The sequence below is a fragment of the Toxotes jaculatrix genome, chromosome 6, assembly GCF_017976425.1.
Source record: "Toxotes jaculatrix isolate fToxJac2 chromosome 6, fToxJac2.pri, whole genome shotgun sequence".
NCBI lineage: Eukaryota > Metazoa > Chordata > Actinopteri > Toxotidae > Toxotes > Toxotes jaculatrix.
In genome coordinates this window covers 18,235,267-18,256,165 of record NC_054399.1, presented here as the reverse complement: position 1 = coordinate 18,256,165, position 20,899 = coordinate 18,235,267, and the positions used below count along the sequence as shown (strand labels likewise).

At 40.8% G+C, this 20,899-nt stretch overlaps 1 protein-coding gene across 1 annotated transcript in view; it reads left to right on the top strand.

Annotated features, from left to right (window-relative positions):
• The window catches only part of cachd1 (cache domain containing 1), a 75,119-nt gene that overhangs the window by 20,206 nt on the left and 34,014 nt on the right, over positions 1-20,899 (top strand). The window contains exons 2-3 of the mRNA XM_041040916.1: positions 10,116-10,178; positions 15,993-16,141. Of these exons, the coding sequence (XP_040896850.1) occupies positions 10,116-10,178; positions 15,993-16,141 (212 nt within the window). The remainder of the gene's footprint in view (positions 1-10,115; positions 10,179-15,992; positions 16,142-20,899) is intronic.

Genomic DNA, 20,899 nt, shown 5'->3' with positions numbered 1-20,899 from the left:
GTCCTGAAATGGGTAATGGGTGAGTTTATTTTTATTTTGTGGTAAACTCCAGCTGTAAAATAAACTACAGAGTGGACATTATCCCGGCATGTTTTGAAAGTATTTTTTCTTTTCTCAGTTTTGTCATTAAAGAGCTGGTCCCTGCTTTCTATGAGTAAGAAGTTGCAGACCTCAGAATTCATCCTAAAGAAAAGTATCGTCTCTATGCATTTCTATTCCTCCACTAAAAACAGGCCTATGATCCAACGATAGGTCTCACCAGATAGTTAAAGGAATGCATGGCATAGATTAGCCATCCAGGAAAAGCCCTTTTTTAGTTTTTTTATGAACTCTCTCTCTCTGATCCCCAAAGCAATTTACTAGCATTTAGCATGTCATGATGTTGGTCAGTGACGTTTTGTGCATGCCTGCATGGTGCTCAGTGGTTTGACTATGATCATTCTTTGGCCAGTCTCTATGTGAACATAAACATCATCATTTATGGGTCTTTTGATATGGAGGAACATTTAAAGCCCCTATAAAAACACAGCATTTTCTCGTTATCCTGCATTCTTTTGTTGAACTAATTTGACCGCAGTGTGTGAGGTTTTGTTTTCGTCCTCTTTCACTCTTAGATTTTATCAGCTTAATGGAGGCGCTCAGGTATGCAGCTTTGATGTGTCTTTGGAACGTTTTCACATTGGCTCCACTTTAACAGCGAGTTGCTATTCCCATAATGCACCGCTGGCCTGGTGACACTGCTGCTACATACAGTGTGTGTTACTGCTTTCACACTAAAAACTTCTACGAGATGTCAAGAAATGCTGTATATTTAGATATATTAAGTAGATTTTCATGTCCCTAAGATCATGGGTTTTGCAAGGGGCTTAAAAAAAATAAGTAAATCATCACATATTTTTATATGTTGCATGTCCTTCTCCTCCTCTCCTCCATTCCCAGCTGTCCTACCTTCCTCCTTTTCCTCCTTTCACCCAGCCCGGCCATCGGCAGGAGGGTCCCCCATATGAGCCAGGTTCTACTCAAGGTTTCTTCCTGTTAAAAGGGAGTTTTTCCTTGCCACTGTCACCTTAAGCGCTTGCTCTGGGGTCAGGCTCTGGGTCTCTGTAAAGTGCTTTGAGACTATTTTGACTGTAGAAGGCACTATATAAATACAATTGAACTGAAAATTGAATTGAACAAAAGAATTGGGAATGCCACCATTAAGAACTAGTTTTTCAAGTTCACATTTTAGTATGTCTAATTAGTCAAGTCTGCATGTTACTGCGGCCTGAGGCCTTGTTTTAATGACTCGACTGCTTTGACATTAAAGGGCTTTGTGTGGAGAGTTAATAACTTGGCCCCAGTGGCTCTTACCACATTTACTTGACATATGTTCTTGTAGACACATACCTCATAGTTTGTGCTCAGAAGTGTGACCTTTGAACCATGTGTCCTAAGATATCACAATGTCATACTTATTACGCGAGCCTTTATTTTAAGAAAAACAAACAAAAAAAAAAACTTAGTGCAGTTCAGGGCACATTGCCTGGGATGTCTGTCTGCTCCCCATCCATTTCCATCGTTTGATGCTGAGTGCACATAACCCTTTTGTCTTTGTTTCCTAACACTCAGAGAGAGAGGGAGAGAGAGAGAGAGGGAGGGAGGGAGAGAGAGAGAGAGAGAGAGAGAGAGAGAGAGAGAGAGAGAGAGGCAGAAACCTCATTTATTCTCACTAAGCTGCTTGATTATGTCTCTCATTTGAGTCACAATGCTTCATTTTTGGACTGTAGCTGAGCCGCAATTCAGATGCTTCATTATGATCCTTTGTCCTTGTAGGAGGGTGAAATGGGGTAATATAAACATGCAAGAAGTATATTTGATTCCAATGAGAAAAGAAGATTAATTGTCTAAACTGTGTCTTTTCTATGGTCATGTTTCTCTTGCTTTACGCAAGTTATTTTTTAAGATCCCAATCTGTGTCTAGAGGTGGCTGCAGAACAGCATTTTGAACATGAAAATCATGTAAACTAAATCATGTAACTGTGCAGCTTTTCTAAAACTTGACTGGTAGTGTGTATGCTATCCATGCCACTAGGCTCAGCCATGGATCATTTGTACCTCTGATGTCCTTGGTTCAGTCTCCTCCCCAAACTTCTCTTCTGCTTCTCTTTATTACTAACTACTAAATAAAGGCTAAAACATCATGAGACATTCTAATTTTCCATCTTCATTCACAGTCATAGCTTTGGGTAAACATGAAGTCTGACTGTGCTGTGGAGAAGTTACTATCAAACCACGGTTCTGCTATCTTTTTCTTCTCTTTACTGCTCTTGTCTGACCCCACCCCACTTTTCCACAGTTCTCTCATTTCCCCTCTTTGCTCCCCTCTTCTCTCCTCCACCCTCCATTCCCTCCCTTTTTCTCTCTCACATGTGGAAAGCATTATATCCTGTCTGGTGGAGAGGGAGAGCAAACATCCCAGGCTGAGACTGAGAGCCTCTCCTGTAGGTGTAGGGGGCGGTGGGGAGGCTGTTGGGATCTGCGTGGTGGTGACACTCTCTCTCTCTCCCCCTCTCCCTCTCTTCTGGCCCTGACGCTGTTTGGACAAAAGGGGGTCTTGTTATTTCAGAACCACAGCACCCGATAGTTGACAAGCTTCCCTCTCCCACTGCATTGGACTGGAAGAATCTTTGGTTGAAATGAGGGAGGGGGAGCACTGTTGCTTCATAGCAAGAAGGCTTTGGGTTCTAACCTGCCGGCTGGCCAGAGCCTTTCTGTGTGGATTTTGCATGTTCTTCCTGTGCCTGTGTGGGTTTCATCCGTGTCTTCCCGCTTCCTCTCACAGTCCCAGGACATACAGGTTAGGTTAATTGGAGACTCTGAATTGCTCGAATGTGTGAATGATTCATTTGTCTCTATCTGTCAGCCCTGTGATAGACTCCATGATGTAACCCATCCCTCGCCCAGTGTCAGCTGGGATTGGCTCCAGCCCCCCACGACCCTCAAAGAATAAGAGGTGTAGCTAATGGAGGCATGGATATCTTTATTATCTGAAGATGTGAGTTTAAAACACTTGTTTAGGTTTCTCTTTCTCCCTCTCCAGGGATTTGATTTGGATTTAGGGACTTTAGGGTGGAAAATGTTTAAAAACCATTCTTCTTTTATAAGTTGCTCCACATTGAAAAGCTATCATATGCGGTCTGGGTGACACATTTGTCCAACGTCTTGAACTTGTCAAATGTTGAGCAGATTCCCAGTTTTCACTTTATGTCCCAAAGCTGGATACCCTAACAGCAGGCTCAAACCACCACCACACCCTTACTGCTTGGATCGAGTAACCACCAGTCTTTAGGTCTGGCATTGATTTCCTCCAACTGATTATACTAGCACAAAAATATAGTCTAATCAATGTGTATACATCAGAATTTAATATCACTACACCAGTTTCTGTGAATGCATAGAGGATCCAGCCATTTTACTTCCTTTCTCAGTGTTACTGTGACTGAAATCTAGTTCAGCAGCAGCAGTATGAGAGGTTTTGGTCCTAAAAAAAGGACTGAATGATCCATTACAATGTTGAGTCAAATAACTGTGACAATCAAGTTATATTTTTATGAAGGCATAAAGGCTTAGAATCATAAATGCATGTGGCAGCAAACCTCCATATTTCTGCCTCTTTTTCAAGCGTGCATAAACGTCCACATGCACACAAATACATGTATAGAAGATGGAAAATGGAGCACAGTGATCCGGAGCTAACCATTGTTTTTCCACCCTTTGACTATCATGCTGTGCACAAACACACACTCCGTTTGCTAGCTCGGTGTGTGGGCCAAGGCTTTGGAACCATTGCCTCAGATTGTCCGTTAGTTAGATTCAAGCAAATTAAATTGACCCCCAGTACCCTCTAAAAGCAGCAGCAAGCAGTTGGCAGACACTGACAGCCAGCCATTTAATTAGCCAACCTGCTCCACTGGGTTGAAACAGAGACGCACTTAATTAGCAAGGGTTTGGCTTCTCTATGGCCATTATAGTGATATTTAGGGATTCGGATTTGACATGCATCTTCCTGCTCAAGCCCTCCTTCTTTTTCCCTTCTTTTTTACGGAGCCATTGTCACAACTTTGATGAGTTTCAGTTATTTCCATAGAGCTCAAGCATGCTTTGGAAACCTGCCCAGAATTTGCCATGTGTTGTGCATTAAACTCTGTTGGGATTTTTAGAATTAATCATATCTTAATCAAGTCTATCTATTGATTTGTTTATATTTTCAGTAAAATCAATGCTTAAAAATGAAGATATGTCTAGTTTTTCTTCTTTCTTCAGTAAGCGTGCTCAAGTTCCTCCTGTGATTTCTTTTATGTTCACCATTTTTTAGCCCAGACCATTTTGAAAAGTGTCCCATCATGTATAAATCTGAGTAACACAACTTCAGTCATAGCTTCAGTTTTGAGAAACTTAAACTTGTGCTAATAGATTTTTTTTTTTTTGGGCCATTTGGGGTCAGTGGGGGTGGGCGGACATCTGAGAGCGTAAAGTCAATAGAACTGCTGTTTCCAAGCCAAGTGAAAAGATTGAGAAGAACTGCATCTGTTATCTGGTTTATAACTGAGCTCAGGTTGTATTGTTAAAATTGATAGGAAACACAGTGAATCCTTTTTAAGGAACTCTGAGTTTTTGGGTTAGTGCACCAGGTTTATCCCCATGGAAAAATAAATAAATACAAATGAATACAGACTATTTCAGACTTTTTTGTTTTATAGAGAAAAAACTGAAAAGAAACTGTACTCCCACCCCAACCCGCTTTTCCCACTCCCAGGTGCCCGTTTCCTGCTTTGTAGCGTTCAGAAAAGATCGGGATGGGAGGGTAAGATTGGGGATGGAGACGTGGCAAAGGGTCTAGAAAAAAAAAAACACACACACACACACATCAGAGGCGAGGCTCTGATGCCGTATCCCAGGCTTCTAGCTCTTTGTAGTGCAATGAGCAGAGAGTTGGCTGGGAGCAGGGAGGGATGGAGAGAGGAAAAGCTGGGGGGGGGGGGGGGGGGGGGTTAAAGTACTGAAGGAAGGAGAGAGGCTGAGCTGTATACCAGCAACATGGAGGAAGCAGCAGTTACTGTCCCTTGGGCTTTAGGCTTTTATCTGTCAGTTGTATTGAAACCAATCTCTGAGGCCCTACAGCTCCAAAACATCTAATGTGGGCATGCAAAGTGTGTGTGTGTGTGAGAGATGTTCACATTCATAGAAATGAGATAAGCAACATATGAGCTACAAACACACTCAATAGGCCTGTGCAGGTTTCCTTATGCATAGCCTACATACTTATTTGATTCACAGTTGGCACATAGTCACTTTCCCTTGCTCACACACACATGCACACACTTTTGAGATGTGCCCCACCCAAGTGATGCTCCTGTCTTGCCCTCCAGTGTGTTCACAGATAAAACCTTGGACCGCTGATGAACAAGCCCTAAAGACAGGATTAATGGGTGTGTGCAGTGTGTGTGTGTGATTGTGTGTGTGTACATGTGTAATGTGCAGTCCAATTCCAAGTTACTGTGGCTTAAGGCTCCACTCTGGCCTTTGAAGATGGGTGAATTGCTAATAGGTATATTCCCAGTTCAGTCCTACCACTGCAAATGGTTTCCACTTCCTCTCTTCCTCTTTTCTTTCCTTTCACACTCTTGCCTCTTCTCTCCCTTCTTCCCTTACTTTCCATTTCTGTGCTGTTCTCTCATTTCTCCGTGTGTTTCCCCTGAAAACATACATGGGTATGACTCTCAATGTCTCTGTCCTTGGGCTGGTATTGTCAGTCATCCGTCTGGATTTTATTCAGTGCTCCAGTGAGAACAAAAGAGTCACTTAAAAACAGAAGAAGGGCCTCTTGGGGTAGTTTATGGCATCCCAAAGTGAGCCTGACAGAAGAGCTTAAGGGGCAAGCCCAATTAAATGGATGCCGTATACATGGCAAGTTCCCAAGGTGTAACCGTTGTTGTAAGATGGTATAACAGGGTGCAAAGACAATGGAGGAGCCATGAAAGAGGAACAAAATGAGAAATGGAAAGAGTGCTTTGTGTGGGACTCAGCACGTTAACAATGCAATCTAACAGCATTCACTAAATCCCATGGTGTTTCTTAAAACTTGATAGGATTGCAGGCGTTTTCTTGTGATGGGTAGTCTGTTTAATCTTAATCTCCATCCTCTTCTTTTCCTATAATTGAGAGTAGAGCAGGTTGAGTTATAAGTCTGGATAGGAATGCAAGGAAAAGAGTTTAAATGATAGGGCAGTTCTGATAAATGCAGCCAAATTTCACTACAATAACTAACAGCCTTGGATCATTACAACAGACGTCCTACAGGATTTGAAAAACCGCAGGATCTGGTAGTTATCTTTGTAACCTGCAGTTTGAGGTTCCACTGAGGTTTAGCCATTCCTGTGAACCACTCGTCTGTGGTTAAGATTAACCCCAAGGTGGATGGATTTAAAAACTGGCCTAATGAGACAAAGGTTTGTGCTCTGTGATCATTGGACAGGAGTTTGAATGCAATTCTTGTGAGCTTAGCTGCCTATTTGGATCCAGTGTCTGTTAAATGTGCATTTTATGGTGCTCCCTTGGACGTGGCTTTAGAACCCTCCCCCCTCCCCAAAAAAAAGGATATTCTGAAAGAGCTGACATTAGTCATCCAAAAGGATTTTTTTCTACTGTATGCACACTCCACATGCTATTACTGCAAAATGATTTTGTTCCACAGCTTGATAAATGAGGCCAAGGGTTCATAAAGTCGCTGTTTAAGATGGAGTGTCTGTGTTTCTGGAAAATATGGGAGTTTCCTGCTGCTATTATGAGTTAGACAGCTGGAGAATATACATGAGTATGTTTATTGTCTGTTGTTGTTATTTTTTTTGGGACACCTTTTATAGTTTTTAATCACAATTATTTTTTTGAAGAAGTTAATCCTAAAACATTTATAAAGCCAGATTTCTTTGATCAAAAAAAAAAATCCCATTTGTGTGCTGGACGTCAACAGAACAATGTTGTGTTTATTTTTGTTATCTTTAGATGTTTTTGATATTTTTTTGTCCCATACTGCCCAGCCCTAGCTGGAGGAGGTAGTCGTAAGGTGTCAAGAGAAGTTTGAGTACTTCTCTGAGACTGTGTAACCATCTGTATGGCCTATGCACTGGTGTGTATGTGTCTGTGTACATTTCAGTGTTTGATTTTGGGTCGGGGAGGCCACAAGCCCATGGTGGCCCAGGCAGCCTCAGGCCTCTCAGGTTTCAGAGCCCAGCATTCCTCCCTGGCTGCTCCATAGCTGTGAAAACCGCAAAGCAGCTCGAACAACAAACACTCGAGGCACTGGGGGAAAGACAGCTAACCTGTGGCTAATCAACAACAGGAGTTTTCTCTCTCTTCACAATTTGTTCTCAGTTTTTCAGAATTGCTGGTTTAATGGAGACAGAATATTTTTCCACTCCACTGCCTATTTCTCCCCCCATTTTGCCTTCCTTTTGTTAATGCAGTGTTTTGAGAACACATGATTCCTGCTAAGTAGTGGCAGCTCTGTTTGTGTGTGCTTGTTCGTGTTTATTTGACAATTCCACATCTTGGACCTGCTGTTTTTCCACTGAGATGGGTGGGGAACAGTAGACTGTCTAGGCTTGGTTTTGCACTTTGCAAATAACTCAGTAGTGAAATATGCAGCTCTGTGTGGGTGCGTGCGTGTGTGTGTGAGTACGTGTGTAATAATAACATTACACAACTGTTTGTACAGCACTCTACTGTCACAGACTGTAAAATGAAAGCAATATGCACAAAAACAATCAAGGACTTCTGACTCCATTTAGACAATCTGTCAGTGTAAGCTTTATGGCCTAATTATGACTCAGAAGAGGCCATTGTAAAGAGATTTCAGTGGACTGTTGCATCTGTTTGTTTGCATCTGTGTACGTTTCCTTTTATTAGATGAAGGTATATTTCAATCAGCCTCAGTCAACTGCAACAAATAGTCAATGAATCAATTAGTTGATCAAAAGGAAAGTGATCATCTGTTTTGATAATCGATTAATCATCAGCTTTAAAGCTTTCAAGTAAAAGGGGTAAACATTTTCTGGTTTCAGCTTCTCATATGTCAGAATTAAAAATAATATTTTGTTGCAGCCTGACCTTCGATTTCTGTGCAAGAGTTGGTAAAAAAATCAGGCATCCTGGAATAACTCAGGTTCTCCTGATGTTTAGGAGGCTACAGTATCAAGCTTTGTAGCAATCTGTTGAAAGGTTAGTTGGATGTGGGGCATTCTGGGTAATTGGTGTCCTCTGGAATGTGTCTAACAAAAGGTGTGGACAGGCAGCAGGAAATGGTTGCAGTGTGGAACCAGGTAATTTAAGGCTTTGTGTGCAGTGGGGCAGCTTACAGTGAACCACCTGTCTACCTGCTGCCTCAACACAAATATTAGTTTTACTCTGTTTGTAGCTGCCACATCGTACTACTGCGTGTACTTTGGGAAGTGTGTGTTTTTGTGTGTGTGTGTGTGTGTGTGTAAACGAACGAATATTTAGCTGAATGGACCCAAGAGACCACCTGAATAAATGCCTGTGTGTTAGTGTGTGTGAGAGCAGGTCCATATTTAGGCAACTCTCAACATGTTTTCTCTGGTGCTCTCTGAGCACTGAGGTCACACCAGGACTCATTTTCTCCATGCCTTAATGTACCGCACTTCCTATTCACTTAACAATATAAATCAGGGACTATTAAAATGCTTCAGCCTGGAAGGTGAATGGGGAAATTTAGCATCACCTTATGATTCAGGCTCATGAAAGCCATCATTTTGTGTTATGGCTGATCTCCAGGCTTAGACAGGTGGTGCATTTTTTTTCCTCCCCAACCTAGAAACTGATGGAAATGACAGGAACATACTGTCTGGGTCTATGGGTTGGTTGTTATGGAAGATAAACAGATTTATCATTCTCTCAGGACCAGTAATAAAAATGGCTCTGCACCTGTCTGTGTAGAGAAATGCATCGGTACTCATGCTAACATCGGCCTCGCTCAGAGATCTAGAATCAACTCAGAACTGTGAAGTGAAGTCTGTTTGTTTGATGTGAGTTACCTGTAGTCACACAATATTTTGTTAGGCACTGTCCAACAACACTGGGAACCCCCAAATACCTCACAAAATAGTCAGTCATTTACTTTATGTCCTATGTTTTATGCTGTGATGCTGTAAATTATAAATGATTTATGACTTAATTTAACCTTCTCGCCTACATTTTGACTTGTCATAGCAGGAGAAGCACAGTTGTTACTAATAACCTGTAAAGTGCAACTAATGTTTTTGACACATATAGATGTGCCAATAAGCCAGTGAGCCAAAATACACTATGCCAGAGCCCTGACAGAGGAACAGCAGCATGGAATGCTGCTATTCGAATTTTTAGCTACACATTTGCTTGACAAATAAAAATAGTAAGTTAATGTGTTTAGTTATATATTCCCAAATTATTTAACAGAAAGATTGGGTGACTTAATTTTCACAACATTCAGGACACACAGTTACTGAGCGCTTATTTATGCTGACTATGACAAAACAAGTCAAAGATTGTTCAACACTGAGAATCTGACCAAGCGTCCAGTGCAAACATTTGTTTTTTTCAATTCTGACTGCTATGGACAAGATTTGGTCTGCACTCAAAAGTTCAATACCCAGTTGCAATAGTGGCTTCATTACAGCTATCGGGCTTAATTAGCACGCAGCCACAAAAAGGTCCTGGGTTGACTGGATTCATTACATATGTGAGGAAGTGCAGTCATGACACCAAACATAAAAATGTGTTAGTGGTTGGACTATTCAGTAGCTATGTAATAATAATGCAATAGTTTGTAAATCCCCATAATGGGGCTACTCATGCAATCGCCCTCTTTTTGCTGCACTTTTTTTTTAGAAAATATTTCAGCATGTTAATGATAAAGCTCTCTGCTCAACAACATCTCAAACCTAACTCTACCTGTATAAATGAACTCTGCCAATACTTGTCCTCAGGCAGTGGTTTTCAGTTATTGGATCTAAATCTTGAGCATTCCTCCTCATCTAACCTGACTGTCTCTGCTTCGTTCCTTCTCTGTCTCCCTACAGAGGATTTTCAACTCTTTTGTGTACACAGAGAAGACATCAAACGGAGAGACAGAGGTGCAGCAGGTGAGTAACAAAGGCTTCTACTTTCCTCTCTGTGTGTGTACATGTGTGTGTGTGCCTGCCTGGTTTTGCATGCATGTGCCATAGATGGTGTCTGTCTGTGGTCTCACACACACACACACACACACACACACACACACACACACACACACACACACACACACACACACACACACACACACACACACACACTTACCATCAGAGGAAAAAGGGAGTTTATTAAAATTCTACGACTGCTGTCTCATTGGCTTTGAAGTTTTGAAGCTTTCCCACTCATCTGTGTTCTGTCTCTCCCTTCACTCACAATATGAGTGTAGAGCTGCAGTTAGACAGAATAAGGAGGCTAGAAGGAGAGAATGGTAGAGCCAGAATTTCAAGATGTGTTTTAAGTGACCCTGAATCTGTAAGGCAGAATTTCTGTGCATCATTTTGGTCCTAGATTGGAAAACTATGCGCAGAATTTCTGGCGTCCGGTGTCAAGTCAGACATGATTGTGTGCAAGCATGCCATGTGTGTATGTGTGTGTGTGTTTATGTGTGTGCACTCAGGGATATTGGAAGAGTGACAGTAAACAACAAGCTGGTAAACAGCCACCAGCAAGAACAGACAGGTTGATGTTTATTTGTATGTCTCCTGTGACTGTGCACCACTGTATCCATCTGTGTCAGTGTGTGTGTGTGTGAGTGTGAGACATACAATATATGGTATCTCCCACCTTGCAGTTATTTACTATTCCAGAGGCAGCTCAAATTGGCAACCAAGCATTGCTGTTTCTTCTTCTCAGTAGAAATTTGGCCTTTTTCCTCAATAACTTGCACATAAGCAGTATTCAGAACTCATAGAGTTTCCAGGCTGTACAGCATATCTTTCATAGATATATAATAGACATATAGAATAGGCCTTGTCTAAAAGGAATTCCTTTCACAGAAACCTCAGCTACACTATTCAATATGAGGTTCTAAACTGATATCACATGGATTTGGTGTGTTTTAATAAGCCCCAATCCCAGGGCAGCGCTGACTCCATTCATTATGGATCCCTCTTCAAGCAGTTAAACTATTTTATTTCCATGGGCAGTTCTTAGACATACATTCAGCCCATAACCCTTCTGAGGCAGACTCCAACTACTTCAGATGGCAGCTAAGGCATAGTTGGCTTACTTGTTGGCTCTGGGCAGAGGGGCTGTGTCCCCAAGCTAAGGCGAGGTTCAGTTAGGAGTGTATCTGCAGAGAGACAGAGGGAGAGGGGAGAGGGCAAAGAGTTACAGAGAGGAGCCACTGATTTCTCGGACATATTTCTCCTCTGGAAATTCATTATTCAGACAGACACAGACATCTCTACCTCTCTAATGACTCGGGCCCTCCCTCTCTCTGTCTGTCTTTGAGTCTGTTGTTGTCTGTTTTATGAATGTATTCTGCTTCTTTCACTGACGTGCTGACAGAGTCAACATGATGAATTAAAACTGCTGGCTGTGTTCATGTTTTCTTGCTGTTTCGTGGTTCACATGGCCACAACACTGCACTAACAAGAGGTTCCATTGTTTTAACAAAGCAAGGAGGTGTTTTCAGAGTTGCTCAAATGTGGAGTGCCATGGAGACAAATTATAAAAAGACTTTTAAATAATTAATAGATCAGAACATTGCCGATACAATCCATTAAACTGTCATGATTGGTCCCCAGTCCTAATGTAGCAGTCATTAAGTTATTACTATTTAAAACTTGCTGCTCACATAAAGGCAGTGTCTATGAGACAATGTAATGGATACTTTACAAACTATGCATGAGCTTTACTTAACTTTGTTATGCACTTCTCCTTATTTGCATTCTCAACAAGGACTTGTTGAGAATGAGAAACTGTGCTTAAAACACACCCAGTTACTCCAAAGTATATAAAATAAAAATTGGCCCATGGAAGGTGTTAAAATTTGCAGCAGTATTGCAGTTCAGAATAGTTTTGTTTATGAAATGGTGTTACATCTTTCAGCCACAGCTCAAGTTGGTGCATCCCGCACAAGGTGACATTTAAGAAATGGAAGGAAAAGGACAAGTAGGACTGGGTCTATTCAGCTCAAAAATGAGATTCTGATAACTTCACCACTTTTCAGATCTGCACTGCTGGCATGTTGTGCTGGCACAGTTTTATCGGCTTACTGTAAAGGATGTCAATTAAAGATAATAACTTGATTGACATTTGGAACACAACAGCACAGTTTTTCTGATCTTGCAAAAAAAAGTCTAAATTCATGTCAGTTCTTCTTGATGACATATAAAGGTAATGTAAACAAACAGCCCACAGCCTTAGCTTGGTCTCACTGATATAGTTTATTGTGTGGCAGCAACACTTCATGTGAAACATGTTTTTACTTCCATCCATTAGCTAGTAATGTCTCACAAGGATGTTCTGAAGTAATCTGCTTCATTCTTTTACTGTTGCACTTCTTTGAGTGTAAACTGGTTTTCATGACAGACCTGTAAGCAGGGCCTGTTTCCATTTTTGTTTTGAAACACATTTCCTTACTTTATCAAAACATGCAGGATAGTTTCTATCAGCATCTGCAGAGTGAACAAAGTCCTCAGTGTAAAAGCTTAATAAGCCTTTTGACCATTATTGGAAGCAACATGTCCATTTTCGGACCAGTGGAAATGCACTAATTTAATAACCAAAATCAGTTCATCCAAGGAGAAGTACAACATTCGCAGTCAAGTTTCTGCCACTGCCAGAGATTCTCATGTTTGCAGAGCAGACCTGTGTCCATCCTATTCTCATTCCTGTATTAATTTCAACCCTGCAATCCAAAGTAGGACTTGCCATAAACACTACTGCCAGTGACTGTGACGACAGCCTGCTGAACTTTAAGACTCCAGCACAAGATTTCAGGGTGCACCCATTCCGTCCACTCCAGTTCTGTGGCTGGACCAACCTTTCATGGGTGTTGCAAACCCCACAAGATGGTTGGATGGGTCAGAGAGCAGAGAGAGGAGCGCTGTGTGCTGGAGAATGTGGTTATTCTGCAGAGCACAGGTTGGCTTTGGCTGCACTGTGGCAGACTGTAACTTAAGCTTTAACTCGCATAGCTCGAAGTTTCTGGTTTCTCTAAAGTCACTGTTAAAAGTTCGAGCCTTACTTTCTCTCTCTGTCTCTCCCTCCCCCCTCTATGGAAACACTCCTCAGCTGAACACTGGCCCTTTTTCCTCGTTTTAATACAAAGTCTACTACAGCTAATTGCCGTGCTGCCATACATGGACAGTACTGTGAGTGGGGGTGTGTAGTGTTTAGGTTTAAGTCTGTGTGTGAGAGTGCACATGTTAATGTCTTGGTGTGCATGTGTGTTCCTTGTGGTGGAGTAGCAGTAATTGTGGGGTGTGCCTCAGGCCCCTGTTAAACCCCTAATAGGAATAGTGGGCAGCTGATTAGGTGTACATGCGGTCAGTGGGTCGTGGTACATTTCCCTGTTCCTGGCTTGAATCACAACCTTTTTACAGGCACCCGCAATTATGGGATGTGAACAAAGGGGGTCCAGTTACTGTGGAAATAAGCCTTTTTCTGCATTTAATAAGGTTGAGTAGGTAACTTAAAATGGCGTTGGAAGGTATTCAGACCACTGCCATTTTTCTACTTTTTTTGTCTTATTGTTGCCATCGAGGTGCTCATGATATGATATGATGATAGCTGTTGATGAGAAATAATTATAATAATGAAACATTTTTAATCTTAGAAAGAAATTACACATGTATTAAAACCCTTTGATGTAACCGGTGTGTCAGATGTATCCATTTACCTCTAATGAGTTTTCATTTTCCTTCCTTCCTTTCCTGAGTTCTCTAGAAATTGAGTAGAGGCCACCCCTTTTTATTAACTTAAAAAGATAAGTATATTTTTAAAAGGTCAAAAAACATCTTGGTTTAAACCCCAAAAAGTATTGAATCAAGCCAATGACTTCTGCTGAACTAAGGCTACTGTGGCCCAAACAAATAAGATAATGTCAAACCCAAAGAGAAGATATTACCTGTTTAGTAAATTAACTTTGTTAGGTTATTTTAAGGTTATGCACAAAATCTTCTTTGCAAAAAAAACTTGGTAGCCTTGTAAGTTGCTAGTTATTAGACTGGATATTTCAGTGTTTGGTTGACTGGCTGACCGGCATTGCCATTCAGAAGCAACATCATTCTTGAGAAAGAAGTTCAGACCCTGCTTACCTGCATGCCTGACCAATTGCTGGTGGGCGGAAAGTTTAAAAATGTAAGCTTGGAGGAAACGGCTGTCCTGTGACCTGAGAGATCTGCCAGGTTGATAAACTGGGAGCATGTCAAATATGTCATTTTTATGAACAATATTTATTAATTTTATGAACAGGAGAAATGATTACAACAAACAAAACCTGCTGCAATGTTCATATGGGCAAATGACTGATTGTTGATTGTTTTAAGACAGATATGAAACATTTTGAATCTGTCCTTTTAATTATTTAATAGTTATTAGATGAAAAGTTCATCCAAAATGACTGCAAGTGATTAGTTCTTTAACGGACCTCAAGCAAACCAGTGGATCATGTGATGGCTTTCAATTTAAGAGGATAATCCGTAACAGATTACATACATGTGATGTCTTTAGATTGAGGGGGTTTAAGTTCCTCACAATCCCTCACAGCATCCCTTTAAGGCATTTTGGCAAACAAAAACCAAGAACAGGGATCTGTTGTGAAAAGCTGCTGGTGCGCTGGTTATTAATGTCCCCCAGGAGGCTGCCACAGTGCTGGTTATTAGTTTCCCCAAAGAAGCAGGAACCCTATTTTGAAAGAGCATTGTGAGATGTGTGCTCAACCAGAACCTAGTCCTTCAGAGGAAGAAAGACAAAGCATAATGTATGCATGTTCAGGGTTTGCATTAAGGGTCCCAGTAGACACAACAGAATTAGCTGTTCTCCCTTTGTTTAGAAATTCCATTTTTGCCTCCCTGCTTCCTGGTTTTCATGCCTTTTAATGGTAAATTACACTCTTAAGACAGAACTTCTAACTCACTGGAGACTTCTTTGAACCTTGCATTTGACATTTCTCTTTTTTAAATTAACATTGAGAAAACATTTCATCTTTAACAAGAAGAATAGTTGACCGTGTATCGTGCATGATAATCACCAAGAGAAATATACATGCACTACACAAATGCACTACACAAGACAGAGAAAATGACGTGCTATGTGATGCAGCTGTTTTTTTCCACAAATACTTACAATTTTGCAGCTTCACTTAAGTCATCCCTGTGTTGTATTTATGGGTGGATTTTCTTATTAAATGATGAAGGGTTTACCGTGTGGAAGTGGAGAGAAGTTAATGTTCTCCAGCCTCAGACATCCATCATTCTGCTCTGCTTGTAACAGTGATGGATTTCACACTTAGTGCAGCCTGAGGTCTGAACACCTTTGATCTTGTTTAGCATCATTTCTGAATATTAATGTGTATGTGTTTGTGTACGAATTTATGTAAGGATGAAATGACGATTTTAGGCTGTGCGTGTAGTCATTCAGAAGTAAGTGTGTGTGTGGATTTGGCCTATCAGTCTTGTTTTTCACATGGACACCTGTCTGTATAAGAGTGTTTAATCACACTTGAAGCCTGGATTGATAGATGTTTGTTTCTCTGATGATGGTGGGCTGAAGTTAAGTTAAATTCTGACAATACAAAGTATTTGAACAGGCTTATTAAAGTATCAGTAGTATCTGTCTGACCATCTGTGTCTGTGTGCGTACTTGTAGATCCTTTATATGACACTTGTAACTTTTTGACTGCTTCTAATTGACATGTCTGTGTTTCCTTTGTGCAGCTGGCCAAGAAGATTCGGGAGAAGTTTAACCGCTACCTGGATGTGGTGAACAGGAACAAACAGGTGGTGGAAGCCTCATACACTGCCCACCTCACCTCTCCACTCACCGCGATACAGGACTGCTGCTCCATACCAGCATCTATGATGGAGTGAGTAACTCACACACACGCAGACATACTTTTCTTTTTCTCTTTCATACACTTTATATACTCTTTCACTTGCACAAAAATCTCTGCGGGAGGTTCATTCTCTATGTGTAAACCCACCTCCCACTGTCAGCACCTGCACTCAGCTCTCTATACATTGCTTTATTCTCCAACTACACTCACAAACCCCCATCTCTTCCTTGTTCAAACATGTTTTGATCATCCTTGGATTAGTTATAGCTGTGTTTAAATTACATCATTTACAGCCTTAAGCAGTGCTGGCGCACTCTGATACTTGGCAGCTTATTTAGACTTATTTCAGAACCTATTCAACAGTTAGCAGTTGTGCCAGCTGTTGCTTTTCTGCAGTGTAAGTCAACAATTATAAGTTTTATGGCACTTGGAGCCCAGGAAGGCAGGGAGATATTGGGTTTTCATAAGTAATGAAGTTTTTTGAAAGCCTGGAGATTTGATGGCTGTATTGGCATCAACTTATATTGATTAGATTTTTAACTTTGGTCATGAAATTGCAAAGCTTCTAAACCTTTTGCAACACAATGCCAGAGTTATTAATGACAAAATGACAGAAATTTCAATTTCAGCCTATTGTTTTCATTGTGTTTCTTACAAACAGTTTGGGGACTGAATCAAGCCATTGTGCTTTGTGAAGAGGATGCCAACATGACAACAGTGTTAGTCTATTTTTATGAAACTGATTGTGAGATTGAATATGTCATATTTAAATCCTGTGCTGAGAGATTTTAAAATTGTCCCAGTCTACAGTGTAGACGCAGCTTTTCAGCCAATCACCAGCTCAGGCAGGCAGAAACACAGTTCAAAGCTGAGCTCAGAAAGAGAGAGAGCAAGAGAGAGCTGCTTTCTGTCGTAATCTACAGAGCCGCAGCTGTCTCTACCCCTCATCCCCTCTCTCCATTTCTCTCTATCTGCCTCCCCTTTATCAGCCGATGTAACCAGTTATTGCTCTCTGACGTTTTTTGCACTGCAGACTTCACAGGCTGCAAGGTCACCTGTCTTTCCTTCACTCGTGCAGACGGGAAGGCTGTCTGGCTGAAGGCCACTGGCCACCTGTAGCCGAATCATGCACTTGACATACTGTACAAATATTCAACACTTGTTCACATGCAAACATGCTTTATGTCCAATCATGTGCAGCCTTAAACTATGGATTTACAGCTTCGAGCGACAGTTTGAGGCAGAAATTGCTGAGAGAAAGAGTGTATATAAGGCCTGGGTCGGAAGGATGGTACAGAGTATGATACAGAGGGAGTCACATGGGTGGTGGTGGTGGTGGAGTTGGAAATACCAAACTGAAGCTGTGCCTGATAGATCCCTAAACATCAAAGGATCTGCCTCAATTGGGTAAAAGGCATAGAGCTCTCTTGCTTTTGCATTTACGTAGGGTCTTGAGGTACTTTCAGGAGCTCCAGAATAGAAGAATAGAAGTCGAATAATTTAGCTCTGTCTTCCTGTGCACTCTGCCTCAGGGAACCTAGCTAAAGTTTTTTTCAGTTTACTAAATTTGTAGAATGCAAGATTACTTTACCTTAAAAATTGGCATACTATTAATTGACCCACTTGGAATATTTAGAGAAAAAAAATGAAGTCCACCTCAGAGTGTCCTTCATTAATCTCAGGCATCAGCTGCTTCTGGGGGTCTCAGTCAGGTCACTCAGTTTAGAGGCGGATCAGGTGATTCGCAGGGTGTCCATGTCTGTTAGCCATCAGGCTAGCAGGCTATCATTTCACAGAGAGGCCACAGAGGACAGTGCTTAGCGCCTGGTGGTATGCTTTAATCACTGCTCAGTCTCAACAACAGACTGTACCTGAAAATAGAAAAAGTATGTAACTCTTGGTGTGCATGCTTGTGTGTCTGCATGTTTATATTTTTAACATGCAATCTAAAGGTGCTCATTTCAACAGTTCCACTGATATGCAGCTGTAAAAGTGAGAAGTGTGCTTGGGAGCAGCCCAGATGGCATTTAATGGTCTCATTTCACCAAGAGGTATTGAAGAGATAAGCTGCAAACGGGCTGTGCAAGTAATGTTACTCATATGATCCTGAAGAGTTATTTTTATATTTAGTTTTGTTTTTTTTTAAAAATATTTTATATTTAAGTGTCTCACAAAAATAGAAGAAGAGAAAGGTAGAGGGATGATAGAGGTAGAGGGAGACAAGACATACCAAAGTTGTACCTAAAAACTGTTGGGCCATTCTAGCTTTGTGCAGGCCTGCCCACATCACAGTGTTTGACCAGCAGCATGTTAATCCTCAGTGCAGTTTGACATTTTTCCCATGACTACGCCTAAATAGTACCTGTATTCTTGAACAAGACTTTGCTGATATTTGGTCATAAAAGTATTGAATAAAAACAAACATTTTGAGGTGATCATGGTGCTAGAGGACAAGTGAAGGCACCAAAGTTATCACAATTCATCCTGACGGAAACTTGAATGTTTGTACCAAATGTCACGACAATCCATTCAGTTGTTATGGAGATATTTTACTAAAAACTACCTTCATGGTGCAGCTTTTTTATGGAGTCTGTTCCATTAATACCTCCATTTGTGTCCAGCAGCTTTTTGTTTTTTGGTACTGTGCAGGAAGTTCATACAATTACTAATCCATAAAATGCAGGTTGTCCCCACATTAAAACAAATAATATTTTTTCATATTATATTTTTTCCTACATGAATGTGTCATGTGTCTGGGTTGCTGAACACCAAAAGCTTAACTTAACTCCTATGATCACAGCATTCCTGTACAATGTGTAGTAGTATCATATACGAGGGATGATATTGCACCAAGAATTTGCAGTACCTTTACTCATAAATTAAACGTGGAGTTTAAAGACACCATAGTGCTAATACTTAGCTCCTGTTTCTAAAGAAGAATTCTCACTATCTGAGCTCCTGGCTGATTTACAGTCTAGATCAAGAGTATATGTGGCAGCCATGAGCAGCTACTCAGACTTAGAGCTTCAGATCAAGCTGATCTACTGGTAGAGGTATCATCATCGTCAGCATGATGATGATACCTCTGTTTGCATATTAGAAAAGGAGATGGCAACATACCAGGCAGATTGGGAGGGGGTTTTGTACAAGTGACCTTAACAGGTGTAAATGCTGGGTAACTATCATAAGTGTTTTTTCTCTCTCCACATGCATCTGTTAATGTCAACCTGTCCCTCTTTCGCTCTCCTTTGTTCCCCTGTCTTTGCCTCCCTTAAATGTTTCCTTTTCTTTCATGCTTCCATTTATTTATTCCTCCTTCCAGCCTCAGGTTTCCCTTTTTTTATATACTTCCTTCCTTTCCCCTGTCTTTCCAATCTGTCCCCTTTTTCTTTACTTCCTCCTTGGTTGATATTCAAGGATAGATTAAGTAGGAAGGACTCCACTGTCTGGCCTGTCTACATTACCTTTTTTTTTACCTATTCAAAGTTGAATCTGTAGAATATTGGTATTTAACATCTCAATCAAAAGCTTAAACTATTGACTGTGATAAACAGCCAGAAATATATCTTATTATATATATATATATATATATATATCTTATATATATATATCAAGATAGTGTTCTGCCTACTGTCCATCACACTCTAACCCACAATCTAAATACATAATTGGTCAAATAATAACAATTTCTTTACAACTAATCACTAATCACTCGCCTCTCGCCCATAGTCAGCTGGGAGAGGCTCCAGCTCCCCCGCGACCCTGACGGATCAAGCAGTATAGAAAATGAATGAATGAATTTCTTGGTTTGATCTAATAAATAAAACTGTACCATAGTTCTCTAGTATAATTGCTCGTCAGCACGAGTGCAGTAATACAGTAACAATTCTTGAAATCTGGTGCTAATTAAAGACCAAAGCATAAATTTGAATAATATTTTGGTGCCTGAGCTGTGACATCATTTTGAGTTATAAATTCAGACTGAGTTATAAATTGATTATTACAGCTGAATGCCCTAATACAATTATGCAATCTAACGCGAAGGTCTTATTGACATATCTGAAATACATTCTGAATCTACATTTAGTTTTTGTTGTCTCATTTGTCAGAGATTTTTAAGGCATAGCTAGTTGCAGTTTTGATTTGGATTGTATTACAATGAAAGGTGTTGAGAGGCCATAAGGGAGATCAGGAAATTCAAAGTACCTCTCAGTTTAATGCCGTGTTAAAGGACAGGATCAAAATCCACAAGAGCTTTTTATTCTGTTGTCCTTCTTTTGAGAGGACTTCTCACTTAAAGCCCCAGATGCCGTCTGAAGAGTTGCCGGACACCAAACAGGCTTCCAGATGCCTCTCTGCATATTGATATTACAATGAAATCTGTCTGGATAGAGTTATTGTCAGACCCAGACATATGAAAGGCCTTCTGTAAGCACTCTCCATTTTCCAGCTAGCATGTTGCCAGCTTCACTGCTGTTATTCACCGAGGGATCGCAAACACATTAGAAATGGTATTACTCTTGACATTGGAGCTTGCACAACAGCAAGCCTCTTCAAGGCAATTGTACTCACTGGGTTTTTTGAATGGCGTATGATTGCCTCCTCTGTGGATATACATGGTTCCTGCAGCAGGGTACAGCTTAATATAATGGATTTTATAAACAGTGGATGGGTAGTACTGAACACGACGGGTGCTGCTTATTTAGAGGTGTCTGCCTAGTTCACTCTATGCTATAAGACATTGGGTTTAATGTTTTTTCTCTAGTGTCTAGCTGAAGAAAATTTTAA